Here is a 22,122-nt window from a genome sequence, read left to right on the forward strand (position 1 = left end):
GTTTAAAGTCAGTTCACAGCTATGTGGCACAGATGCTTATTTTAAGCTGTTGTCTACTCTGCACTTATATTTTTGGGCAGAGTTCTTCCAACTAGTGGAAGAACAGCTGTTTTAGGTTTTTTTCCATGCCACTGTGCTCAAAGATGTTCAAAAGAAAGGATACTACACAGATCCTGTATGTGACCAATCACTCTCATATGTAAATATTGAAAATGTCTATCATTTACCTTGAAGATAATAACAAGTCCTTTCATGAACATCAGCTCTTAGTTCTCATGTGACTGACAGCTGTGAAACCAGCTGCTGTGCCTGACATAACTCCTTAGAAAAACTGCACTGAAAATATTTACCGTGCATGTTTCATCTACAGGGAAGTGTCATTTCAAAAATGAATACTTGAAGGTTCATCACTCATTCAGATACACAGGTTTCAGTGGTCTGAATCCTACTTGACTTAGTGGTAATAATTTCAAAATCAACAAATGGAGGCCCTCTGTTAGCAAAATTCCTTTCACAACTTAGGTTTACATGTTTTCTATTAAAGCAGATTGTTCTTTAGGAGCTTGATCTTATTTCTGAACAACTACAGACAGCATGATTTTTTAAATGTGTGTTTCCTACAAACTGCTGCTTTTTGGCATTAAGATAATGAAATGTATAGGCACTTAGGTCCAGACTCCATTCCACCTATTAGGCATCTAAATGGTCTTAGGTACCTAAGCGTGATTCTGTTCCATTCTTCTCAAATCCTGAAAATCCATTAATGTGTCTACTTTCCTAACAAAGCATTATCTTAACCTTAAGACTGAGACCCAGAAAACCAAGGAGGAGGATGACGTCCCTCCACACACACTTTTGGCCTTAAGTTTTTCTCAGGAACTCAAGCAGGATGGAATGGACTCACTCTTGGGTGTTCTCCATTTACATACCCAATAGGTGGTACAGCATCTGGATCTTAGTAATTTTTCAGGTGGAGGAATTTGTATTTTTCTACATGTCAGCCAGGGATGCAAATTATCAAAGGTATATATTTTTCTTAAATATTAGAAATGTTCTGCCTCTAAAAGTTTTCATAACATCAATTCGGGTACACTGTAGGCTGCAGAGTAAGAATTTCAGTGTGATGCTCGGATGTTCATCTTAGTTTAGCTTTTCCACATTTTCAATAATAACTGGAGGGCGCTGTGAGAAATCTGAACTGAAACAAAGAACATGATTAGAATCCTAGAAAGTTAGAATTAGAAAGGATCTCAGGAGGTCACCTAGTTCAATGCCCTGCTCAAAGCAGAACGATCCTGAACTAGATCATCCCAGCAAACTTTTGTCTAGCTGGATTTTGAAACCCACCAAGGACGGAGCTTCCACCACACCTGTTCTAATGTTTTACTACCCTCCTAGTGAGAAAATTCCTCCTAATATCTAACCTAAACTACCCTTGCTGCAACTTGAAACTGTTGCTCCTTGTTCTGACACCACTCAGAACAGTCTAGCTCCATCCTCTTTTGAACCCCCCCCTTCAGGTAGTTGAAGGCTGCTATTAAGTCCCCTCTCAGTCTCCTCTTCTCTAGACTAAATGAACCCAGTTCCCTCAGTCTTTCCTCATAAGTCATGTCTCTCAGCCCCCTCACCATTTTTGTTGCCCTCCACTGGACCCTCTCCAATTTGTCCACATCCTTTTTGTAGTGGGGGGCCCAAATAGGAACACAGTACTCCAGATGTGGCTTCACCAGTGCTGAATAGAGGGGAATAATCACCTCCATTGACCTACTGGCAACACCCCTACCAATGCAGTCCAGTATGCCATTAGCCTTCCTGGAAACAACGGCACACTGCTGACTCATATTTAGGTTATTGCCCACTGTAACCCTCAGGTCCTTCTCTGCAGAGCTGCACCAAGCCAGTCAGCCCCCAGCCTGTACTGGTGCATGGGACTGTTCTGTCCTAAGTGCAAGACTTTGCACTTCTCCTTGTTGAACCTCATGAGATCTATTTTGACCCAATCCTCCAATTTGTCTACGTCACTCTGAATCCTAGCCCTACCCCCCAGATTATCTACTATTCCCCCCAGCTTGATGTTATCTGCAAACTTGCTGAGGCTGCACTCTATGCCATCTTCCAGGTCATTGATGAAGGCACTGAACAAAACCAGCCCCAGGACCAACCTCTGGGGCACTTCACTTGATACCGGCTGGCAACTAGACATCAAGGCATCAATGATGTGGATACAGGGGGCAGAAGGGGACTGGCCAAGTTTGCCAATGACACCAAACTTTGGGGTAAAGCATCCACACTGGAGGATAGGTTAGTGATCCAGGCTAACTTGGATAGGCTGAAAAAGTGGGTGGATACAAACCTGATGACTTTCAATCCTGACAAATGTAAGGTACTCCACCTTGGGGGGAAAAAACCCCGCAGCATGCTTATAGGCTCAGCAGTGCTACGCTCACTAGCACCAAAGGCGAAAGGGACTTGGGGTCATGAGTGACCACAAGATGAACATGAGCCACCAATGCAATGTCGCAGCTGGTAAAGCAAACAAAATTCTGGATTGCATCCATAGATGCTTCTCAAGTAAATCTCAGGATGCCATCCTCCCACTGTACTCGGCCTTGGTGAGGCCGCAGCTGGAGTACTGCATCCAGTTCTGGGCTCCACAATTCAGGAAGGATGTTGAGAAGCTTGAGAGAGTCCAGAGGAAAGCCACGCGCATGATTAGAGGGCAAGAGAATAGGCCCTATGAAGAGAGGCTGAGAGCCATGGGGCTTTTCAGCCTGGAAAGGCGCAGGCTCAGGGGAGACCTGGTGGCAGCCTATAAGTACATTGGGTGTGCATCAGGATCTGGGAGAACATCTGTTCACCAGAGTGCCCCAAGGGATGACAAGGACCCTCACAAACTCCTCCAAGACTGTTTTAGGCCGGACATAAGGAAAAACATCTTTACAGTCCAAGCCGCCAAGGCCTGGAATAGGCTTCCTCCAGAGGTGGTGCAAACACCTACTCTGGACTCCTTTGACCCCAGATGACTTCCTGCCCTTGGGGCAGGGGGCTGGACTCAATGATCTGCCAAGGTCCCTTCCAGCCCTAATGTCTATGAAATCTATGAAATTTATTACTACTCTCTATGCCCTATGCTTCAGCCAGTTTTCTATCACCTTACAGTCCCTTCATCCAGCCCATACATCCTTAACTAGCCTGGGATAATGTGGGAGACCATATCAAGAGCCTTGCTAAAAATCAAGGTACACCACATCCACCGGTCTCCCCACATCCACAGAGCCAGTTATCTCATGGTAGAAGCATGGCTTGCCCTTGGTGAATCCATGCAGACTGTTCCTAATCACCTTTTTCTTCTCCAAGTGCTTAGAAATGGATTCCTTAAGGATCTGCTCCATGATTTTTCCAGAGACTGAGGTAAGGCTGATTGGTCTGTAGTTCTCTGGATCCTCCTTCTTCCCTTTTTTAAAAATTGGCACTATGTTTCCCATTTTCCAATCATCCAGGACCTCTCCTGATCTCCATGAGTTTTCAAAGATGGTGGCCAATGGCTCTGCAATCACATCAGCCAACTCCCTAAACACCCTCAGGTGCATCCCATCTCACCCCATGGATTTGTACACGTCCAGCTTTTCTAAGTAGTCCCTAACCTGCTCTTTCACCACTGAGGGCTGCTCACCTCCCCTAACTTTGCTGCCCGGTGCAGTAATCCGGGAGCTGACCTTGCCTGTGAAAACTGAGGCAAAAAAGGCAAAGCACTTCAGCTATTCATTAAAATTTGTGCATTAACAACAAGCAAAATTGCCCCTTGATCAGCATAAGCTGGCATGCAGTGTTTCTTATTAGAAGTATTGCACATGGAAATAAAAAGCACTCTTACTAAGGTTAGCATCTAAGCTTCCTAGCAAATAATATGACTCTTTATCACTCATGCCACCAGTGTCCAGGGTAATTCTCTCAACTGCCTTTGCATAGAAGACCTGAATTTGCACAACCTGAATTCATTAGAATCAGGTATCTAAAGCAAATATTTAATATCAGAATAAACTTATTAAAAGTAAGGCTCTATAAAAACACCCTTGTAGGCTTTTTATGTTTATTGTCTCTCAGTAACTCCAGATCAAATTTGCTCAGTTTTAGAGCTGCCTAAATTATTCATTGAAAATAAATTATCTGACAAATTTTCCCTTCTTTCTGTTTGTAAATCATTTGCCAACAGACTTCAGTTTTTCCCAAGTCATTTGCTCTGTGTAATTGTTTGATGAACATTTTATATGAAACAACTTCCTGCCTTCAGGGTTGCTTATAAGCTGTTTACTTGGACTAGTCACTGTATGAAAGTTGTAGTACATAAGAGAACACATACGTCACATGGTATTGTTTCTGCTTCCCAACAGGATGACAATGATTGGTGACCGCTCTTGTTCATATGTAGATATCTTTATTCACAGATCAAGATACATGCAAGAAGATAACTGTTCCTTGAGCCTTGTAGTGACCAAAACCAGTTTGTGTTTCCACAAATAGCAAATTATAAAAGGGAGTAAAAACGGTCCAACCAAACAGCTCCTTTGAATTCAGGTAAATCTTTGTTAGCGCTCCACCTGCTGCTGCCTCCCCCCGCAATATTTTGCTAAGTCTATTCAGTGTGTACGATTAAATGTGGTCAGACCCTCAGATGGCATGAATGGGAAAAACTCTACTTACTGATATAGTTTTATTCCAATACCTGTTATGCTATTTTAAACCAGATGAAGATCTAGCCAGTTATTTGTAGCTGACACCATGCTACAGACAACTCATCCAGGGACTGGAAAGACAAACTCTGTTCTTGCCTGCATATGTTTTTTCCCTTGTAGTCTGCCAAATTCACCTCTCTAATTTAAGTGCCTTAGTTCCTGATTTTAAATTCAGCTTCTCAATCCCTAATTGCTTTAGGGACTATCACATCCCTGGAGGAGTTCCTGGGCTAGCTACTTAGCCAAATTAAGACAAATATGAGCCAGAAATTGTTGAAAGAGAGGAAACATGATGCCCTTTCTTTTTAATTGCTCAATTTTGAGGATGAAACCTCACCAACTAATGACATTTATTGAACATACAATGGTTATACAGCTACAAGTGATCTGGTATTCCATCCTCTACTGAGGAAAGTCTTTTCCAAATTATGATTCAATGGCATGCTCTTGTGCAAGTAATGTACTGTGATTAGTTTTCCTTGAAAGAACATGGGGCAAGGTCATCGAAAGACTGAACAGATATTTAGTCTCAAGGGATTCACAGAGAAAGCAGCAGAGTGCGTGGTGCAGTATTTATTGTAACTACAAGAAAGATTCAAGTTTTAGTGCAAAATCAGGACACTGCACTAGAAATAAACTTTACTTGAAATATCTAATGCTGTGTTATGGCATTATGGTTTTACCACTGACTTCAGTGGGAATAAGATAAGGCCTCTGCTGGTCAAACTGTACTCAGTTGCATACCGGAACAATTTGAAGACACATACAAAACTTTCTGTTCTGAAGTTTCCCTGCTTGTTTCTTATTTTTCCCTTATTTCCACATTTAACTTCCCTTTCCTTCCTCTACTCCCTCAATATCAATTTGCCTTTCACCTGCCTCTCTCTTCATTTCCCTCCACCATCATATCACAGACTGCTCTCCTTTTCCATGCTGATCTCACCTCCCTCAGTTCCCTATCCTGTTCCCTTAAGCCACAGAAAACAGAACCAAGAGCTAGAGGAAAAAGAAGGAAGCTGGGCCACCATCATTTTTCTCTCTTAGCTGTTCTAAGGCAAAAAGCAACATGACTTACAAAGTAGGCCTGGAGAGGACCTCAGGAGGTTATCTAGTACACCTCCCTAATCAGAGTAGGATCATCCTTGCCTAAGCTATTCTTATAACTGCAACCCTCATCCACAACTATCAGACACAGTGCCCCAAAACATCAAGAACATCCTAACTTGCCACACGCAAAGCAGGAGGATGAAGGCACTGTCAATCTCTGGCCATTACGAGGACAGTAAATAGTTTATTAAAATATACTTGAGAGATCCAAAGAACAGGACCATGTCCCTTGCTGGGGGTGGGGAGAAACACTCACTAAGCAATTGAGAAGAGCAGCAGTTTTTGTGGCTAGGGAAGACACTGCCATTCAGTTTTAGGTAGTAGCATTACTGTAGAATAGAGAAAGCCTGGTGAGATAGATGTTTTAGGATGCAGTACAACCACCCATTAAATATGATGTCTTCAAGATTCTTGAGCATCTGGACATCAAGGGCACATCCACACATGCAAGCATATGCGCTTGCAGCAGCTCAAATAGAAGTGGTGCAAATTCGAGCTGGGGCTTTTTGTTTCAGTGCATGTGCCTGGACATGCACTTTGTTGTGGAGCAAATTGTGCCACCTGGGGCAAAATAACCCTGCTTGGCTCCTCCTGGATCTGCAGCCAGGATGAGCTACAGCCTAGGGCCAGCACCTGTGCTGTCCCCAGCAGTATAAAAAGCTGCCCTGTCCTGGCCCCATCAGTCAAAAAGCTGTCCTGGCAAGTAGCTCCGGGCTACTCACTCTCAGGAGCTTCTGAGGCCCAGCCAGTTGATAAGAGGGGACACTACCCCTTGTGCCAGCTGAACTGCTGAAGCAGCCCTGAGAGTTCCCTGCACCCTTTACCCACTGCAGCAGTCTGGTAGTGGGGGCTGCTGCCTGGCTGTGACCTGTTGCACATGTACCAGACCCAGATGGGGACTGCACAGCCAGTAGAGGCATCTGCCCCTCTGGTCCAGCTGCCAGTGGGCTGTGGTTGCATGGTTGGCCTCTGTGCGGCACTACTGCCATGTGTGGCCCCTGCCCGGCCATCTGGACAGCTATTGCCCGGAAGATGTTCTGGGTGTGGTGGCCTGCTTTGAACTGTCAAAGCATATCCTCCTGGCCCCACTTGGCCAGGAAGTCAGCCACAGCCAGCTGGGTCCAAGGTGCCTGCTCTGAGCAGGCAGGGTCCCGCCACTGGCCACCCTAGCAGGAATTCTGGTGTTCCCTATTGGAAAACTGAGAAATCCCTGATAAAGAAAATCCCAAAGTCATTCTGTAAAATACCCAAAAATCCATGTTCCTCCACAAGTAAAACAAAAGACCACTATAAAGATAGAGAGAGAGCGAGACAGAGACAGCGATCAGTTAGGCAACGTTTTATTGCTATATCTACAGTGTTAAAGCAATGTGGAAGCCTACCAGTGCCTCTATCATAATAAAGTGAACTCTAAATACACATATTCATAAATTCATGAAACATAAATATATATTTTGCTGCCCTTCCACAGGGGCTACGGCTCCCCACACAGGGGCCAAATGGCCCCCACAGGGGCTATCATCACCCCCTGCAAGGCCCACATGCACCACCCCAACCAACTATCCAGCAGCAGCAGTGACAATTCTATTCAGGCAGTGCTGACAGAGTCAATTGACTTCCTGGCTCATTATAATCTATTTGATTTCTGCTAATTGCCCTTCATTCCAGAGGCTTTAACAACTCAGTCCTTTTTAACAGTCTTGTTATTCCACTAATTAATTTATACTTCAGCAATGTTGATATCTGTTACCATCTCCTAGTCTCTGCCCTCCTGTTTCATAGTCCTGCAGGCTGTTTTTAGCTCTTTTCAAAATCACAGAGCTGTCCTGTAGTCCCATCTTCAGCAGCAGCTACAGTTTTAACTTTGGGTGGAGTAGCCAAGAACTGCTGACAATTTGGCTGTGGTAGTGTTACAGTTGTAGCTTTTACCAGAGAAAGATAGGGAGAGTGAGTGAGTGATCTGAAAATTATGTTCAGTCTCTGCTCTATACAGCCATAACTCAGGAAAAAAAAAACTTTTTCTCTTCATTCTGCCTTCCCAAAAAGGAGGTACATGTTATTTTTAGGGTATGTAGTATGCAAGAAAATCTGGTAAATACATTTTTCTCAGCCCTTTCTATTTTGTGGGGAGGTGGGATCAGATGGAGGATATTAAGAGGACAACCCATATCCTGTCACTGTAGACAAGTTTCTCTTACTGTTTTTCCTCCTCCCTTGGTTTCTCCTCTTTCTGAATGCATGGCCATTCTATTTCAACACCATGTCACTTCCTTGTACAGGCAAGAATAAAGAGATGGCAAATTCTACTTCTGCCATGTGGGTTATGATGTTTCATATTTCACAAAACAGTTGAAAGATGGCATGCTTTTCTGGGCAGGAATTTCTTTTGTGATGAGATATCTCTGTGTTCTGTTAGGAAGCAAATTAGCTCAAACAAAGGCAGGAGTAGGGTCTCAGGTTTCGGGTATTAAACTGTGCTTCCTTCTTGTAAAATTACAATGTTTTCATTTTTAAAAGTGGCTAAAATGTGGCCTGATGAACGGTACCTGTGCTCAAAAGCTTGCAAATAACTTTTTTTTTGCAAATATCTAGTTGATCTAATAAAAGATATCACCTCTGCCATGAGTTTTCATTCCTTTTGCCTATAGACCAATATGGCTACAACCTTGATACCTGACTTTTGCCATTAACACTTTAGATGAGAATAGAGCACTATCAATTTACATCAATTGAATATCGCCATTTTAAGGGCCCCAAACTAGCTCTCTCTCCCAACTCATTAATCACCTCTCTCCCATCCTTTCTTATCCCAATGTTTCTGATTGTGGGTTTCTGAATCCCTCTGCCATTACCCATCACTGCCAAACTGTATTTTTCCCTTCACTCCACATCCTGACTTAAGGATGTATGAGACAATGAATACAGAGTTTTTAAAGTCCTACTGGCACTATGCTTTTATTCCTATTCAAAGGAAAATCTGATGGAAACAAAGATTTAGAGATGCAATTATAATAGCTATCAAAATTCTTTAAATGAGTTAAAATGGTCTCCCTGGCTACATATCTATCACTGGGTATACTCCACTGCTAGGATATACAAATTAAAGATTTATTCTCAACTTTTATGCAGCATTTTCTCAGCATTTGGAGTACCTATACAAGAGCAATGAGACTGCTCTGCTGTGCTGTAATTACAGCGCGTCAGAGCAGACTTGATTAATCGGGTGTGGTGGAGCACAGTAGTTACCATGCTCCAGCAGACTCCAGCATCTTGTGTATCAATGTCCACACGCTGAAAAACGGCAGTAGGGGCATTTTAACTAAAGCTTGAAAGTGCCCTGCCACCATTTTTCAGCACAGGGGTGCTGATACAAGAGATGCTCCAGGCGCTTTAATTAGAGCTGTTCTCAGAACCACTCTAATTTAAGTGCATCCTCCCCACTCCTGGAGCACATGTATAAATAATCCATGAGTCCAGCAAATAATTACTTTGACTGAAATGATGTTACTGTATATCTTGTGCTCAGTAACATTACACACACATGTATGCTTGCAACTAAATCAGTGCATCTAATAATGTAGAAAGAGCTGAATTTTTTTTGCTCTTCACAAATATCACAATCAGTAAATCTGTCCATATATTTCCTCCTTTTTTTTTCCTCAATTGTTTTCATTTTACAAAACTACATAAATTCAGATTCTCTGCTGATGTAAATCAGTGCACCTCTGTTGAACTCAATGGAGCTGTGCCAGTTTTCATCAGCACAGAATTTGGCCATAAAAAGACTAAAAAAAGAAAATAATGGAAGGGCCCAGAAGCTGGAAGTTCAGATGCAGTGACTGGGGTGCTACATATTCAGAAAACAATTAAAAAAGGCACAAAACTGCCATGCCAAGGTAGAACACTGGGAATGGACTAACTTGTGTTGGCCCTTGGCCATTGGCAATATCCTTCTGAGCTGCCAGCATGATGTAAGGTGATGTTTAATGTAGTAGCAGCAGTTTATACATAGCTTTCACCAAAAGAATACAATAAAATGAACAACAGAAATTAAATACAATAGAATAGCAGCATTTATACCATTTATATTTTTTGCTAAAAACAGAGTAAAATGATCAATTCTACCATTTTATGCTAAATTAAAACAGAATATTGTGTATGATGATATAAACGAAGAAATAAACCAAAACAGCAGACAATAAAACTGAACAGGAAAATCCTATTTGATTTTGGCCCTTATTCTTTGTGCAAGTAACACAAATACACCTAAGGGGTATAGAAAAGGCTCTGAACTGTTAGAAGCCAGGTTGTTTTCTTCATTAGCCCAGTATTTAAATGTTCCAATAATGGATCAATTTTCCTCTTATTTTTGAAATAACAAACAAGACCACACTTAGTGATTTAAACCATTTATCTCAGTCTTAATACAAGAAAATAGTCTGTCTGAATGTGGGGTTTGACACCACCTGCCTATGACAACTGCAGATCTCATTAGAGTGAATCTCAATCTAGTCGTGGTTTCTCATTTGTAGTTTTGCACAGCAGACAGGTAGGTTTCTACGCCAAAGGAGCCTTTATTAATCTTATAAAAAGGGGAAGTTCAAGATAGTTTCACTGCTTGAACTGTATGTACTACACCATATGTATGCATGCTGGCATCTTTAATTGTTAAATGAATGTCCCATTTTAAATACAGGGGAATACTGGGTCAATGGTCCTCAGTATTTTTTCCAGGCTATTTGTCTGGTGGGTTTATTTGGCAAAGGAGGGGTTTCTGGAATGCATTTCTTAGGATATTTGGTATGTGTAAAAGATCTAATCTTCATCCAATAGCTTAGACTTCTTAATTGAGGTAAAGTGCTCACATTTATCAGTCTGATTTCAGAACACATGAACCCCTGCACTCTCTCCCACTGTAGAATTAGGTAGAGATAAAAGCCTACTTAAAAAAGAAATTAAAAATCTTTTTGGTTCTTGGGTATACCATAAGGTCAGCACTCCAAAATTCTGCTTCATACAATGAAATAGAATCTACCTTAAATCTATAGCCCTTTAGTGTTGCCAGAACTACTACTCTGCCCATCTTATTGTAAAAGAATAAAACTCTACCCAGCAATTATTTTTCTCTGGTGTTGGGATTATTTTGTTCTAGTGTTTAATATTTCAATGTGCTTATTCCAGCTCAGATATTTTGCTAAAATAGACTCCAGGGTATTTAAAGAAAAAGTCAACTCTAGTTTCTTTTGTGTGAAAACCAAAGTCATTTTTCCTTCCATTCACAAAAAACAATACCTTGGATTTGGCTGTGTTGATTTCCAAACTATCTGAGGTACAATCCTGAAAAAGCATCTAGTAACTTTTTGAGGCATATTTGGGATTGTGACACCTGTTAATGCATCATGTACATAAAGGAAGACAAATGTAGGGTCATTCAATACAATGGAGTGTGGAACTGATTCCCTGTCAGCACCTGTTTTAGGGCATTTAAGACATGTTTACTGAATGATATGTTATGGATGGAGAAAGAGCATCGCTCTGCACAACAACCTACAAATTCTCTCTTCACACAGGAAGTTTTCCTGAGGCCTCTTGAATCAACAGCAAGCACTTTGTACTATCAAAACAGTACCTAGTTGGGCCAAGGACATGGACACTACCATGCAGGTGAAGCAAGCTCCCCCTTTGAGAAAGAGACCTCCCCTATCTTATAATCTTGGATGGAGTTTTTATTTGCTTTACCATGTCATTGCTTCAAAAATGCATGTTAATTGGTAAGGAAATGCGATTAACTTTATAATAATAGAAAGAGCATGCTCCTGTTGATGAGGTGTCATCCTCCCCCCACCCCCACCCCTCACTTTGTCTATATAATTTGTTTTACTATGGTCTCTTTTATGCAGAACGAAAAGTGTCAACAGACATTCATGGGTGGTGAACACTGAATGGTGCTAATTAAAGGGGCTCTTTTCTTGTTTGCCTTTTAACTGTAATTAATTTTTTTAAATTTGAACTTATGACAGTGAATGTAGAGTGTGGTTATCAGAGATGATATGCCAAAGAGAATTATGGCACCTTCCCAGAAGGTGAAGAATAATGACTGTAGCAAACTTATGAATTACACAGGAGATAGGTAGTTACTTAGCTAACAATGAGGACCAGCTTAAAAAGCTCCTGGAGGCAAACACTTGTTATCAGCATAATTATGTGAAAAATAAGCTGCAGCCTGTGCAGTGAGTGAACATGATAGATGGGACTTTCAGATATTTTTCTCTTCATCATTCATAATTTACTCAAGCATGATCCCACTCATGATCAATATTAAAGCTCCCAGTAATGGGGACAGTGCAGAGCTGAAAATGCAGAGCATAACACTTTGCAAGGAATTAAACAATCAGACCCACTATTTTATCAAGTTTAAATTCCCAGCTCAGTAAGGTATACAGCTATGGAAGGTCACCATTAGCTTTTTGATGTGCATTTGTTTACGCCTTACCTGTGTTATGATCCTCCCTTGCTGGGTGATCAATTCAAATTCCTGCTACATCCCCCATGTTTATTTAAATGAAGGATAAGAAGGCTCTTTTGTACAATGCTTGCATAAAAACCACACTCAAATTTTTCAACTAAGTGTTCAACTGATTGTTACTGTCAACTAGAAAAAAGCACAAATTGGGAAAGAAGGAAGGACAGAGTAAATGCCTTCAATCACCCTCATATATAGGACTTCTTTCCTTTTCACATTTTAGTTAAAATTATCTCACAATCTCAGGTAATTTGTACGGTCTGTTTTTTGACAAGTACCTTTTGGACTATGCAGCATACAGTTTTTGCTGTCAAACTTGCCAAGAATGCTTTTACTCATGCCCAAATTGTTAGCCACGCAAGGAAGTCTACATTGTAAACCCCCCTGCTTTGTTTAGTTATTAAATCCAGCAGTCGCATAAGAAAATGCACTGACTTTGATAACTTAAGTTTTTGGCATATACTGAATAATGAACATGCATTAGGGACTATAAGAAAATCCTTTAATGAAAGGCTTTCACTTTTTTTTTACTACCATTCTGTGAGGAAAATGGAAGTACAGGGTTGAAACATTTCAAATCTGATGGAATAAAACAGTAAATACAGCAACTGAAATAAGAAAAATATTGCTTTAAATATATATAGAAAGCCTCCAAAAATACTGTTCAGTCATATGGGGGGCACAGTTAAAAAGGATCAATAATATAAACTAATGCCAACAATTCCTGGTAAATGTAGCTCTAATTTTTTCCTCTTGTTGCTTATACCTTTCCAAAATGAATAAATAAGCTTTCTTGTCAAAGCACTAATTAATACACCAGTGATTCTCAACATTATGGCACAAATAATGTTCCAATTTTCTATAAAATGGCTAATAAACAGCCTAAGGAGGTACTGTAGCTGGAAAAACATTGACAGTTACAATATGGTTCCTCCTACACAGTGCACTAAGAGCAGCAGCAATATATGAGATCGTTAGTCATACTAACCTGTGGTGTCATTCCATGGCAGATATACATGATTGGAATATTTTCTGTGTCTGGCCCCTGATCAAGGCACAAATCACTTTTTAGGGAATTCTGCAGCTGCAATACATACAGAGAAAAGGAAAACAAATGTGTGTTATACTAGAAGACCAAGAATTATATTCAATCATATCCCCCTCCCTTTTTTTTTTTTTAATAAAATCATAATCACCAGAGTGTGGGCAATGGGCATATTGAAGGCACTCATCTAAGTGAGGTTAAGAATGCATTTGAAAAAAATGCCGCTGGCCAAGTTCTTCCTTTATCCATGAGAATCCCCCTGACTTCAGTAGGACTGCATAGGGTCCTATTCAACTGGAGAAGAAATTAGCCCTTCCAGGGCCAAATCTTCAAAAGGCATTCACAACTGGCATACTTGCACGTAACCCTTAGCTGATCCACATAAATTCAGCCAGTAATGTGAGTTAAGGCACATGGGGGGAAAAATTCCTCTCCTTTCTTGCCTTTAAAATACATGTTACACCTTGAATATTAATTCTTTCTTTAGAAAATAAAGTGCAAAATATAATGAAAAAAGAAGAGCTTTCTGATATTTCTTCTATTCACTTTAGATGATTGTCCTGGTGCCAATTAAACATGACCATAAGGCATCCTCCACTATTTACATTTTCATAGTAAGATCTTGTCAAATGATAAGTTCAGAAGAACACAATCCATGCAAGCACAAAGAACAAAAGGCTTCCTTGAACAATTTATCTAAGCTTCTGAATGAGCTTTCCTTCTCAAAAACGATAAAAGGCTTTGTTGGGTGCCTCACTGGAAATATAGACAATTTACATTCTGAAGAACTTCTGAGAACCTTCATCCTCTGAGATAGAGACTAAAACAAGTGACCGAGCAACAATGTAGGTGGCCTAGAGTTATCTTCTGTGTTACATGCATGGGAAGCAGAGAGGGCTATACTTTCTTGAAATAATGTATTTCTTATAGTATGAAGCAAAGAAAGTTTATGTTTTTAATTATTGTTCTTAGAGACATTGGATCAAATTGGTTCATTTAATGACATTTCCCTAGTGTCACGTGATGCAGTACTGTTTCCATAAGAGGGACAGGTCAAAAGGTACACATTATTTTTATTTCTACTGCAGTTACACTCAGCGACCCCAACCAAGTTGAGAGCTCTATTGTGTTAGACATTGAACTTACACTGTGAGAGAGTCCTTGCCCAAGGAAAGCTTGATATAGAAATAGTGGGAGAAAGAAAGTATTCTTATTCCCATGTTACAAATGGGGAACCAAGGGACAGAGAGGAATTTGCCAAGGTCACACAGGAAATTGGTGACCAAACTGGGAATTAAACATTAAATTATTCTTTTTAGTCAGGTAGTTTAGCCAAAAAAAATCTTTCTTCTCATTGTAACTGCTGGATACCTGGTGTCAGTTTGATCCATCCTTACTACTCTTCCTTCTACCTTTCTGGTGATTGCTCAAGCTTGCTCCTATCTGCATTATGCTTGTTATATCACTTAAATGAATAAATGTCTGCTGTCTTCCTGACTGACCTTACTCCTTCCTTTCTTATTTCTTCTACAGGTCTTCTTTCATCTTTAGTGCCAGTGCATATCTAAACCATGTGAAACATTTCAATTAGTCCACCCACTGCTGCCCCAGTATACACTGGTGGCATTATGAAATCACACTGACTCTGTAAATTGTGGGACAGGGTACCCTGTGGATAGTTCAAATAAAACGGTTTAGTATAACATTAGTGTTGCTACAAGGCATAAAACTGAAATCTGTGTAGCTGGCACGTGTACACATGGTCAGGTGTACTTAATCCTGTTCTATCACAGATGGCTCACTTTTTAGCTCAAGTACTGCATATGGATCTGTCTATACTGTGCACTGTGATGTAGATTAGATTCTCATGCTAGCGTTAAGCTAGCTCAGGTCCCAGAAACACTGTAGCCATAGTAACATGGAGTTCAACACCAGCTGTGAAACCTAGCCAAGAAGCAGGGCAAGCTAAACCACACTGAGCTCTGTTATAGTCTTAGCTAGGCTGTTACCAGTATTTGAAACAGCTCAGCTTTAAAGATAATTCAGATATCTCTACATCAAACTTCACAATGCAGCACAGAAATACTTGGGGTTACAATGTCGCACCATGGCATGATAGCATCTGAGTCTGTAGCTGACCAATTAATGAAATACGTGTGGATTCCAATTTCCTGTTATAATAAAAGCAGCATTTTTATACTGGAAAAAAAATCTCCATCCACAAAAACAAAGAAAATGAGATCTGTCTGATTAGTGCTGGGCTCATTCTGATCTTCAGAACTGGAGCTAGCAGCTGATTTGCATTTTCCACCACCTATTTAACCTTTCCTCCACTATAAGCTTAGGAAAGAAGTGAAAGAGAAGAAATGAAAAAAAGACTGAGATGAAGAGAGGCTTGAGTACTGGCTTCAGTCCATTGCCAAGACAACTGTGCCCCGATTTCAATTAGAGTTCTAAGTGCTTTCATAAAATAAATAGTAAGTTATGTCAATGATAACCCCTAGGTGCAGACATGCCTATTTGAGAATGGAAATACAACATTTGGCTATTGTATTAAGGAGCTTGCATTTGCAAAACCAAGCACACACAAACCAAATACTTTCCAGCTGACAGCTCTACAGCTTCTAATAAAGTATATGCAACACTTTAATGAAATACCTTAGAAGAACAACAGGAAAGGAAATAATATACAGGAATGTATTCGCATGAACTACTGTAGCACAGCAGTTTATCAAATAAGCAGCCAGTCCATCAATTTAACTAGTGATTCCTAGATTGGCCTGGTTCTTTTATCTGGAACCATATATTATTGAAAAAGATATTTTCACTATTTTACTTTTATTTAACAATCAAGATAAAGAGGATCCTTACCACCCCATAGGCGATAATGTCCGAGTACATCCTCATTTCCGGATACACAGTAACAAGATACCACCTGAAGGTCTTGCATTGGAGCTTTTTCCTCAGGGCCTTCCTCTCAGAAATATCACCAATGTCAATTCCAGAATCCTGCATATATAAAGGGTCAGAAAAACAGTAACATAAAAGCAATTCTTCCAGTATAAAACTGTTCACACATGTAAAACCAAACTTTGCCTGCTTCTGTGTGCACGGTCAAGAAGAATCATAACAAAAAATAATGGCATCTCTCCTTGATTAACAACCTTGCTATAAAGTGGTTCTGTTGTCAACAGACATTTAAACAACTGCTCCATTTAAAAGGATGCATACCACTGTAGTATAACTACAGCTCAGAGTTTGATGGCCTGATTCAAAGCTCATTGTGGTCAGTACAAAAACTCCCATTTAAGTCAATGGGTTTTAGATACAGCTCTTAATGAATGTAGCTGTGATTCCCTAGTCCTCTCTAATTTCCAGGCAGTTTCTAAATCCAAAAATAATTGGCATCAGGTAGTACGTTGCCATGAAAACAATCTTATTGTTGGTGTTCAGTTGTGGCCTTTTCATTAACGTATTCCATTTTTCTAGCCATTTTTGTAGTCCAGCTGTGTTGTTCCATTGGGAAGGTTAGGTGTCCTGATCACCTTTCTGAAATATCAATCAACCCATTTGATATGATCATGACAAGTTTAGTCAATATTGCAAAACCTTCCCCTCCCCTTTTTTATTATCTTCTACTTTTTTGGCTAGCCTCAGTTGGTATGACAGTGTTGTGGAGTTTGTGAAACATGAGTTTCATAAAGACTCTGAACCAGAGACCAATAATTTATTCCATTAAAATCATGCAGCAGAAATTTTTAGAGAGGGATCTAAATGCAAATCTATAGCTGCTATCTGACAGAAAGAAAAATGAGACATTTTACTGTAAATTATGTTCTTGCACATACCTCAATATAATAGAACCAAACATAGTATAAATAATCTTCACAGGGAAATCTTACAATCTATTTGGTTAATCAGGAAGCCTTGGCTGAATCATAAATGCTCGAAGAGTCTTTGTCATCCACTGAGAACAGAACTTCAAAATAACACTGGAAATGATGATTTCCCCCCCCACTGGATAGCTTTATAAAAGCCTAGTTTTATGAGCTGAATCACAAGCTGCATTTTGTACCATGCATTGTTTGTGTAATTAACAGTATTCTGAAGCAAGCGTGCTTTATAATGAAGGCATTTCCTGACTCGCACTAAAGTAAATTTGGCTTTCTATTAGAAAGGTGTATTAACAAAATATTTTGGACCTATTGAAGGCTTGCCATAAACTGTTCCAACTTGAGCTGTCTCTAACAGAAAACATTTTTCCTTATGGAAATCTGTCTTAAAAATTACAAATGTATCGCTCTTCTCAGAAAGGAAAAGCAAGTGGCCAGAGCCCCTTGGAGCCCCACCTCAAGCATTCAATAATTACAAGTCAACCTGAAGCTGATCAACAAAAATCTCCTGTACACAGTGGTTTACTGCATGGGATACCATGTAGAACTTCCATTTGAATGCTTCTTGGACCTCCAAAACTATGGGAGATCTCACCAGCCTATTTTCTCACTGTCAGATCACAACACTCCACTGAACACGTTTCCCTTCCTGACCTGTGTCTTTATGTATACCTGCTATCCCTGTGGCCTCTGATGATCTAGCCATTAACCTCATTATATTATAGTATGCCTCAGCTGCTCCTCTTCTGGGCTCCACGGCATAACCATTCCTTTTTCATGAGAACTAGCATACTAGCCCCTTCTGCTTTTCAGATTGCCTTGTATGTGAGTACTCAATGGGACCAGGTACCAACAAACATGCAACTGGATCTTGATAAGCAACTAGAAAGGAAATGCACTCACATGTAACACCTAGCTTGGGTATAGGAAAGACCAACTTGTGTGTAGCCATTGTATGTAGCTTGTGTGTAGGCAGAAGGTAAATTAAAGTCCTGCCACTTAGGCAATGGTGGGGTATATTTTCTCATTTGACCCCAAGAATATGCTTTGAATTTAACATGGAGGCAACCATTTACATCTGTGGGAGACATTCTGTTTCTGTCCTCATTCTTCATCTTGGATGAGACTCCCTGCCAAGATGCCAGCTAGTGCCAACTGCTGTTGTGTCCTGTGCATGTTGAGGTCTGTCTGCTAAAAGCTGAAGGAATGCCAACTGGTTTTACATATAGGTGTTTCCATTTAAAGATTATAATTAAATAATGCTTGCTAAATATATTCACTCCTGCTACATTATACAAAATAGTTTACAGAAGAAACCTGTGGCAGCACTTCAAATAACTATTGGTAAGTGTAGAAATTTAGTACCAACTACTGTGTAGCACATGGGTGGAACTGACGATTGTCCACTGCTGACTGTTAACAAGCAACCTAGATCACAAAATCATTCTGTGATCCTATCATCCTATGAATTACCTTATCTCTGAAGCCCCTCCTTCTCTTATTGAGCCTCTGATGCTCTGAAATCATTGGACACATTTGACTGAGGAGCATTCTGCAGCTCTGAGAACTAGTCCATGGAAAAAGAGGTACTACTAAACACTTGCCCATGTTGGAGCAGTTCAACCCCTCACTGTTACAAGTGGACAAGTTTCAACTCCACTATATGGGTTCCAGGCCTCTTCTTTTGCACCAATATTGCATCAGCCTCCAGGTAATATAATTATAGTTGCAGTCCATTTTAAAAACAATATCTGAGCAGGCCGTTCATCTTTTTGCCACATACTACTTTGTGTGTCTCCCTCATCCCATTTTACCCCTTTCTGAGACTTTCTTTGGCTTGAAGATTGCCGCTATTTTATATTTCACCCCGACAGAAGATTTAGGCTGAGGAAAGGTGCACTGGAACTAATGCTACTCAGTCAGATACAGAAACTTGGCCATCAGCTTTACTACCCAACTGTAGCAGTCAATTCAAGTCGTTTCATTAAGGTAGACATTCATTCTCTTTACTTGCACTTTTTATGTACAAACATCAGACTGCATTTCTCCTTCCCATTTGATATTTAACACAGAATGGAAAACTCCCACTCCAATGACGGTGGTTTTCTTTACTGACTGATTTGGTCATGGAGCATGTACATACACATGTACATATAAAGTCTTCTTGCCAGTAATAATGCTGGGAGACATGTGCTGCTTCTGTTGGCAAGCCCTTACCCTTTAGCTTCCTTTCACTGAGGGCTAAACTGCTATGGGTTAGCCTTTACTTACTGGAGAGAATGAACATACACAGTTCCCACAGACCAGCCGAGGCACAATAAGTGTTTTCTAACTCCCTGTAATTTGTTCTTTTCTCCACACTTTTGAGAAATTCTAAACCATCGGGTTACAGCAGCAGCCTCTTTTTCAGATGCAGTGAGAATTTTCTTCATTTCATTTTATTCAGCGAGTTTGGTTCAAATATCACTTTGTTCAAAATTAAGAAACTGAGCAAGAAATGGAAAAGCAGGAAAACTTGTTTCCATCTTCAAAAATATAAGTAGAAAGAAGGTGTGACAGAATGATATCTACTAACTCTAAAACCTGGAAAGACAGTATGACCTGAAACAAGCAGTTCAATTCACTAACTAAAGATATTTTTTGTTTAATATACCAGTTTTAAAACAAAGCATTTTTTATAAACTTACTTTTTCTCTGACCCATCACACTATTTAAGGTGATTTTATTAAACTAATAAACAAGTTTAGAAAACTGGTTTTGTGCATTTTAACTGAATTTCATTTCCCACTCAAATACACAAATCATGAGTAGAAATACATCATCCAGTAAATAAGATATGCCTTATTCACCAATTTCTAATGTAAAAAAGGTAAAACGAATATGAAAATGTATAGTAAACAATAAACTGAACACCTGCTTAAATAAATGTGTAAAGCTATGGCATTTCACCCTTTTTTGCTAAAAGAATTATTGAGTTTTGCATAAAGGCATTATATTTAGTTGCAAATCAACATATTTTAATAGCTACTAACTACTGACCAACTTTCAGGTAGGAAAATCCAGGACAGTTGCAGATGTCCTATAAGCCCCAGAACCAAAAGTAATTTACAGTATTTCCAATGCTGGTTAGTTTAATTGCCTTACTGCTAAACAGCTCCATCTCTCCTAGCTAATTAAATTAGTATAGCCACATTAATGCAGCACTGGGCCTGAGCCAGTTAACTTTGCCCACAACTATCTCTTGAACAGTACAGTGACAGTCATATGCAGCCAGTAGTGCTTGATGTTGCACCCTCTCAACACACACAACAGAACTGCCCCAATGTTTCTAGTTTGATATGAAGGGTTTATTTTCAGAGACTCTTCAGGGACACAGGGATACAGTTCCAAAACTCAAGAACATGTGGGTAAACATAGGATGGTTCATCTCTTCAGTTACCAACTAATGAGAATCAACCTTTCCTTAGGAAATTACCTAAAAAGTACAAGATTAAATAACTACGATTTTAATCAAGGTTTCCTTTTTGCTGATTAAATCATGATTAAAATTAGTGATTTTTAAATGAAGCCACCATCTTGCTACTCTATAGGGAAAATTTATCATTGCTGTTTTATTTCCTGCTTGAGCACAATTCCATACAGGGACAGATAATTACTTAAGGGATGTACTGTATAATGCTGCTTCCATGTCAGCCCTTGAGTCCCTATCTCCCCATTATCAAAGGAAATTTTGCTTTGATGTAAAACACTATCCTTTTATATTAGTTGTAGCTAATTTTTTTTTTTAAATTATCTTATAGTGACCACCAAGATCTTCTGGTCATAACTCATCATTATCATCAGCAATCCCTTGATAGGGGGACAACAGTCTTCCAGTAAATAAGGAAGCCACTGGTGAGTTCATAGATGACTGAGGAGGCCAATCTGAGATTAGCATGTTCAACTGCAGTGTTCCCAGTGTTCCAAATAGTTCCAAGAGGAAAGAGTAGATCCTGGTGATGCTGTGACACAGTTCTTTCCCTTTGTCTCTCTTATCTATCTGCCTCCATAGTGAGGTGAGTTTGCTCAAAATGATTGATGACTTGCTGTATATCATGGTGTCACTGGGGACATGGTTTCAATGCTGGTAATGTTTGCTTGAACCAGAATGCTGGCATTCATTCTTCTCTCCTTCCATTTGATATAGGGGATGTTCCAAAGGCATAGCTCATGTTAACGTTCCAAAGCTTTTAAGTGTTTCTGATCTGTCATCCAGGTTTCACACCCATACAATGAGGTAGGGATGACAAAAGTCTTATAGATGAGAAGTTTGGTTTGGGTCCTGACATCATGATCAACAAACACGCAATTTCAAAGATGTCCAAAAAATGCACTGGCAGATTTCATCTAGTGTTGAATACCATAATTTATGTTTATTTTTTGGGAAAGGTGGCTACCAGGTAGGTGAAAGACTCAACATTCTCCAAGCACAGCCCTCTAATTGCAATATGTGGAGGAGCTGATTGGTTTGGGGAAGGTTGTTAAAGGATCGTGCTGTCTGTGAAGTTAATAGAGAGTCCAAGGATTTCATACATGTGACCTGGAACTCCTCAATTGTGTAGGCACACATGACAATCATCAGAAAATTGAAGATCAGTAAAAGAGGTGTATCTTGGATTTGGAACATAACTGCTTGATATTAAAGAGACTCCTGTCCATATGATACTGGACATGAACGATGCGTGTCCTTGACAGCTGGGGGGACATGGCGGCGGCAAGTGGGGGAGGCTCCCCCAGATGCTGCTGGTGCTATCGGTGGGGGGCGGGGGGGAAGGGGGGGGG

At 40.1% G+C, this 22,122-nt stretch overlaps 1 protein-coding gene across 6 annotated transcripts in view; it reads right to left on the reverse strand.

Annotated features, from left to right (window-relative positions):
• The window catches only part of GALNT18 (polypeptide N-acetylgalactosaminyltransferase 18), a 432,273-nt gene that overhangs the window by 51,989 nt on the left and 358,162 nt on the right, over positions 1-22,122 (reverse strand). For 5 of the 6 annotated variants that reach the window (XM_025208203.1, XM_006027099.2, XM_025208206.1 and 2 more), the window contains 2 exons: positions 16,280-16,417; positions 13,352-13,447 (listed from right to left, as the gene is read on the reverse strand). In XM_025208203.1, the coding sequence (XP_025063988.1) occupies positions 13,352-13,447; positions 16,280-16,417 (234 nt within the window). Of the gene's footprint in view, positions 1-7,726; positions 7,763-13,351; positions 13,448-16,279; positions 16,418-22,122 lie in introns of those variants that run through there. The other variant, XM_025208207.1, reaches the window with a different exon arrangement.

The sequence above is a fragment of the Alligator sinensis genome, unplaced genomic scaffold (genome assembly GCF_000455745.1).
Source record: "Alligator sinensis unplaced genomic scaffold, ASM45574v1 scaffold352_1, whole genome shotgun sequence".
NCBI classification, from domain to species: Eukaryota; Metazoa; Chordata; order Crocodylia; family Alligatoridae; genus Alligator; species Alligator sinensis.